Source organism: Notothenia coriiceps, unplaced genomic scaffold (assembly GCF_000735185.1).
Source record: "Notothenia coriiceps isolate Sejong01 unplaced genomic scaffold, NC01 NC01_scaffold00016820, whole genome shotgun sequence".
NCBI classification, from domain to species: Eukaryota; Metazoa; Chordata; class Actinopteri; order Perciformes; family Nototheniidae; genus Notothenia; species Notothenia coriiceps.
The window spans coordinates 171,304-177,757 of record NW_011349521.1 but is presented as its reverse complement, the minus strand read 5'-3'; the positions used below and the strand labels follow the sequence as shown (position 1 = coordinate 177,757).

The following is a 6,454-nucleotide window of genomic DNA, read 5'->3' as shown; positions in this document are numbered from 1 at the left end:
AAACTAACCGCGCGTCTCCTCAAACTCCGCCTGAGGCCGCACCGCTTGGCTCTGATTGGCTCCTTGGGTGACAGCTACCCTGAGGAACCAATCATATGCAGTCACTGCTGCATGTCCCGCCCACCGCCGCAACACCATCAGTATAAATCATGGTGGGCTCCAGTCCACAGAGGAGAGCATATGTAGAGTTTCAGTGAAAAGGGGCCTACTTTTTATCATAAGAGAGACATCTTAAGAACCCCTTAACAGAGCTTATCGTTTCTGAAAAGTGGATCTTGGATATATCTGGGGAAAAGTGTTATAAAAAACACTAATGTTCAGCACATTTGTTCACAAAACACACACTTCTAATATCCTAAATCTTCCTTTAAGTCTTAGTTTTTTAAGACAGTGCTGTGCCGCGCCTCTGCCGCTGCAGGACGCGTCTACCGCGTCTACCCTGTCTGGGGAGCTGTCCGTGGTGCTGAATGTTCGCTGTGCTGCTGTCCTTGGTGCTGAACCGAAGCGCAGCGTTTTTCTCCCCTCTGTTTTCCTCTGTCCTCCGCCTGCGCGGTGCCAGCAGCCCCTGCACCGCACTGATTAGTTAGAAGAGAGAGAGAGAGAGAGGAGGGGGAGAGAAAGAGAGATTGGCAAGCGATGCATGAAGAATCGCGCCCGGGAGAGAAGCAGAGACGCCACTTAAAGAGCCACGGACCGTTTTTAATGATTCCACTCCAGCGAGGCTTCCACACAAGGCGGTCTGAGCTTCACAGTTCACTTAACACTCACGGGAGTGCGCGCGTGTATGTGCACGAGGATGCACAAGTGTGTACGCATGTACTAAAGCGTGTGCCTGTTTATGTCTCTGTTCACGTGACTCTGTAGTGTGCACATGTCTACAAGTATGAACATGTGTAAGTGTCTTTTTGAGAGAAAGTGAGAAAGCCTATTTGTTTGTGTGTGTGTGTGTGTGTGTGTGTGTGTGTGTGTGTGTGTGTGTGTGTGTGTGTGTGTGTGTGTGTGTGTGTGTGTGTGTGTGTGTGTGTGTGTGTGTGTGTGTGTGTGTGCCGCAGAGCTGGGTCTGAGTGCCGAAGTGACGGAGCTGTTAAATGAGTGTGAGCAGCCCGGTCTGATCCAGAGTCTGCTGCTGCCCGAGGACTTGGCCCTACGACACTTGCCCGCTCTGAACGCAGCTCACCGCCGCCTCGACTTCACTCACCGCAACCCCTCCCTCAGCTCCCTACAGGAGGTACACACACGCTAACACACAGACACACACGCAATTCATTTTACAGATGTTCAGTGATGGTTGAAAACACAAAAAAAGCATCATCTCTACCATGCCAAATACCATCATGGTAGAATTATTATATACCATATGTTGCCTTTTGTGTTTTTGGTCTGAGCCTAGTTTGCAAATATATTTAAAAGGTCCTTATCAAAGACAGACCTACATAATTGTACATTACTTCTATAATCACTGAAATGGAAGGATAATCTATACACAGAACCCTAACCTAAGCATGGTAGAAGTGACAACAATGGCCACTATTTAAAAACATTTATAACGGATTGATTGAAATTATCTCTTTTGGTATGTGTATTATATGTTAAGGAAACCCAGATATATGTCTGTAAATCTTACCCCGACACTGAAACAGTGTCGTGTTAAAACACACACACGATAAACAAAATGGTTGTACTTTGAGTAAAACAAATTGAAGTTCATTTATCCTGCCCAATATGTATTGATCAAAAATAATACAGAGGCTTTGAAGTATTCTCTCCTCCCTCTTTCCTCCAGTGTGTGGTGCGAGTGTGTTGCATTCGCAGTTTTGGCCACTTCCTGACGAATCTCCAGGGCAACGTGCTGCACTTCAACCCGGAGGCGGGCATCTTCACCAGCATCAGCCAATCGGAGCAGGATAATCTGGTGCAGCAGGCAAAGGCCCAGATCCGAATGGTGAGTGACATTCTAACAGAGCAACGGGGACGAAGAACCACAGGGGGCTGCATTCAGTCAACTCTCATTATTGTGTGCAGCTCATACGGTGAAAATGGTTTTGTGTAACTGTTGGACTCAATACATGTTTGATTAATGACCTGAAATCAAAATGGTTTTTAAGCAAAGCAAATGTCCCTTTTAAACGCCAGCCCTTCTGTCTTTATCTTTATTTGTCCAGGCGGAAGAGGAGGCTCGTCGAAATCGCTTGATGAGGGATATGGCCCAGCTTCGACTACAGGTTTTTAATATTATCACTCTTTCCACTGACTGCTCACCCTGTCTGTGTTTCCCTTTGAAATCTGAGCATTGATACAGCATAGACCCAATGCTGTGCTCATACAGTCATCAGTGACAAAAGAGCAGAGTTCCCAGGCTTTTGAGAGAAAATGTTTGTTAAGAAAGAGCTTCTATAATAACCTTTATATTGAGTTAAAGATATCATTTGTGAGGAACAATATTCTCTTAAAGACAATGGTTAAGGTGACATGAACAGGATTCAGTTAAAGGCTAAACCCTTCTAAACAGAGACATCTGATTGAGGTTGAGCATACCATATAGAAACCCTGATGTAATAGTGAATAAACCCACACAAACATCCTACATGAATCACTCCTAATCAGTTGTATTGTTTCTTCCCGTCTGTTCCCTGCAGTTGGAGGTGTCGCAGCTAGAGGGCAGCCTCCAGCAGCCCAAGGCTCAGTCCTCCATGTCTCCCTACCTGGTGCCAGACACAGCTGCTCTCTGCCAGCATCTGAACCTCATCCGGCAGCTGGCCGGCAGCGGCTGCTTCATCATCATCATCCCCCGGACAGGTCAGTGCCCCCAGCAGCACGGTGTGTGTGTGTGTTGTGTTCAGGCCCCTGTGTGTAGCATAATAAACAAGGTAGAGGGTGGGGATTCAGGGATTTGATGCATTTCATGATCTCTGACTTTACAGCAGAGGAAGAAAATCCTGCTGAATGTATTATATAATATTATTATCTTCCATTCAGTTCTCTCAGATAATGTTATTCCATATGTTTTACCAGGCTATCTGCAGGTTTTGAATAGAAAATGTCAGGTCATTTAATCCAATTATCAAACAAATAATTGGTGATTTCATCCTGTTGATTGGATTTGTCATTTTCGTCATTTTCTTGGGGTCTTGATCAACCATAATAGGCTATTCTGACATTTGATATACTAAAAGAGTTATTGATTAATAAAGAGTTCCAGCCCGAAACACTGGTGGGGTGACAGCTGTGGTTTTAAGCTTGTTTGTATTATTAGTGTTGTATTATTATATTGGATAATACAAACAAGAAATGTGCCAGTTTAAACAGCCAAACCAAAATAAATGTTTTACTGTCATGACTATTTGTTCAAATATTTAATCTGGACTATTTCTGTGTTGCAGTGATTGATGGGCTCGACAGGCTGAAGAAGGAAAATGCCGGTGCGAGGGACGGCATCCGCTTCTTGGAGTCTGAATTTCGCAAAGGAAACAGGTGGGTGTTATATTACATGTAAGGTAACTGATGGAGACCCTTGCTGGGTTTTTTAGAATTGGATGTTGATGGATATCCTATATTAAAACCTCACTTTTACCCAATAAAGCTCCCTTATTTTGGACGATTTCTTCAATAACCTGTATGTCATCCTTCTGTAGGTACATTCGCTGCCAGAAGGAAGCTGGAAAAAGTTTTGAAAGAGATAAACTGAAACGTCAGGACATCGAAGCCTGGTAAACCCTGCTGCTCTTCTACATATACCTATATTTGATTCTTAACATACTCATGATTGGATGAGTGTGACCTCTATTCTGATTTTTTTTTTTTTGTCTAGGCAATTATACAAGATGGTGGACAGTTGTCGTCAGCTCACAGTCTCCCAGAGCAACGGAGATGAAGACACAGCCGGCATGGTGACCATTCTCACTGACCATCAGGTGGAAGAGCTTTGCACTCGGTCCGCAGCGATGAAGGTCAGTCACTCATCTTATTGTGTTGCGTTACAGACACAAACACTCAGGAAGTTGACATTTTTCACGACAACATAAAGCTGTTGGATTTTCTTTTTGCTATATTTTTGCTACAGTGGGGCCTTTTTTATATTTATCACTGCTCTGGTCTTTTTTTAATCTCGTTTTATGTTGTTTTAGAAAGCAAGAAGGACTTCACCCTACATTTTTAAACAGATCCTCACAAACACACCTTTGGTTTTAAGCTTGTAGCCATTTGATTTTACACACTTTGTACTCAATTTACTTTCACTTAAAGGTCCCATGTCATGGCCATTTCTACTGACCATAATTCCATTGTTGAGATATACTAAAATAAATGTATATTGTGCAATGTTTCAAACTCACATTGGTTTCTCATACAGCATCTCTGTAAAGTATGTGTATTCACTCTCTGTCCCCTGTGAGCCCAGTGGCCATCTGCGAGACAGCGAAACCCAGCCCGAAACACACACACCCGCAGCCTGGCTGGGAGTTTGTGTGTGTGTGCTCAGGCTGAGTTCCGCGGTGTCTCGCTGTCTCGCCGACCCCACACCAGTGAGCCAGCTCACACTGTCCCGCTCCTCGCAGCAGCGAGCCTTGCTGTGTGTGTGTGTGTGTGTGTGTGTGTGTGTGTGTGTGTGTGTGTGTGTGTGTGTGTGTGTGTGTGTGTGTGTGTGTGTGTGTGTGTGTGTGTGTGTGTGTGTCTGGTGTTGTGTGTGTGGTGTGGGTGGTGTGTGTGTGTGTGTGTGTGTGTGTGTGTGTGTGTCCAGCAGAGGGCAGAACTCGACAGTAAGAATGTTTGAGCAGCTGATCGCTGCTATCCGCTGATCTGCTTTCATCCCAAACCAAATGTGATGAAGTGTTGCAACAGTGTGAATCCCCACAGATTTATCTGGAGAAAACCTGACTAACGTGTGCACACATTTTATGACTTTTTTTGTGACTCTGCACACCGTTTACATGCAGAAAAAGCTACATAACACACAAGGGGACGGGTAATAACCAGAAAAGCGTGACATGGGACCTTTAAAGAAAAGGTGTTAGAAAAACATTTGCATTGTGAAGACCGGTTTTATCGCTCACGTTTTGTATACATTTGAATGTGTGTTTGTTTCTCAGGCGGCGATCCAGGCCGCAGGCTCGGCGGGGATGGAGCTGAAGAACATCGTGGAGTTTTACCGGCAGTGGAAGGAGATCGGCTGAGAGTTTTAACGGGGGCAGCTGTCGGCGCTGCGAACAGCTGATCGATCACAACACTCGCTCCCTCTCTCTCTCCCACTCTTTTGCTCTGTGTGTATCTGCGTCTCCAAAGGCAAAAACCAACTCAAAAGAAAGCTGAATCAAAGGAAAGAGTTTAAGCTTAGAGGGGTGGAAAAGTTAAAACAGTGGAGTAATGAATAAAAAAAAGAGGAATACGGGCGAACTGGCGCTATAAGAAAGAGCAGATCTCCCACCTCCCAATCCTAAACATAAAGAGTGGTGCGGGGTGCGGCAACGGTGGAGGAACGCTACACGACCTTTTAAGTGCCCCTGGTTCACACCCTAACCAGGAATACACTGTATATGTTAGCAAACAAGTACATACGTGTCGAGAGAGAAACCGCACCACACATAAACATTCATGCTCAGATGAATCCATATAGATGTTTAGAGCAGTGGTATGGGTTTTTTGTTTCCTCCTTCCCTTTCCCTCCAGTCTTTATTTGAGAAAACAGGGTAAAGAATGTGCGAGTCTGGTAGGGCTGCGTTGATTTGGGAAGCCGAGGGTGTATGAAGACAACTTAAAGGCAGAGAAAACACTCTGTCCACCTGACACCTGAGGCTCCAGCCCAACAAAACAAACCAAGCGTCTCATAGGCCGCTAGGAAAGCTTGAGGAAGACAAATGTTTACTTCTCTGAGATCGGTTTTTCCTATCTGGCTTTTTTAAATTTAAATTTGTTTTTGTTTTCCTTTATTTGCAGTGTTCTTTGTGACCAGTGACTTATGTATTGTGCTATCTCTGTATGAAAAGAGGAAAGACTAAAAACACGACAGGCTTTGCCCTGTTAGAAGTTTTAATTTGGATTTTATTTTTGTACCCAAATGATGTTCTTTATTTAGCTTTTTGTAAGCTACATCTGAATGAGATACGCAAGAATGTTTAAGGGAAAGGGAAGGGGATGTTGTCGTGTGTTGATCCACTGAACAAATCCTTCAGTCATGAAATTAACCTATAATCCAGAATATATTTATCAAGGTGTCATTTTAGAGGGAGGCATGAGCTGATTAACCTCATGCTGTAGCTTTTCATCGAGGAGGCCCGGAGGAGAGGGGCCCGCTGACTTTCCCAGAGGACTGAGGGTAGTGTTTGGACCCCTATAAAATCCTAAAATGTATCCCATCTACATCACCATTTCCATAGTGACTGTCCCATCATGCACAGTGCAAAAGAAAACCAGTATATGTGTGTGGCCATGCATTGAACAATAAAAAGAAACTCGTATAAGA

At 44.3% G+C, this 6,454-nt stretch overlaps 1 protein-coding gene across 1 annotated transcript; it reads left to right on the top strand.

The window, feature by feature from the left end:
- The first annotated feature begins 1,036 nt into the window (after nucleotides 1–1,036).
- Nucleotides 1,037–6,454, top strand: smg5 (SMG5 nonsense mediated mRNA decay factor). The gene is made up of 8 exons (XM_010776203.1): nucleotides 1,037–1,228; nucleotides 1,784–1,942; nucleotides 2,163–2,222; nucleotides 2,637–2,796; nucleotides 3,381–3,471; nucleotides 3,633–3,707; nucleotides 3,809–3,947; nucleotides 5,085–6,454. The coding sequence occupies exons 2-8, from the start codon at nucleotides 1,940–1,942 to the stop codon at nucleotides 5,166–5,168; spliced, it is 612 nt and encodes a 203-aa protein (XP_010774505.1). The 5' UTR covers nucleotides 1,037–1,228; nucleotides 1,784–1,939; the 3' UTR covers nucleotides 5,169–6,454.

What these genes read in the sequence shown, in the direction of transcription:
- smg5 (XM_010776203.1), top strand. An exon ending in TGGCCCAGCTTCGACTACAG is followed by an intron (nt 2,223 to 2,636) that starts GTTTTTAATATT and finishes TGTTCCCTGCAG; the next exon opens with TTGGAGGTGTCGCAGCTAGA. An exon ending in CTCGGTCCGCAGCGATGAAG is followed by an intron (nt 3,948 to 5,084) that starts GTCAGTCACTCA and finishes TTTGTTTCTCAG; the next exon opens with GCGGCGATCCAGGCCGCAGG.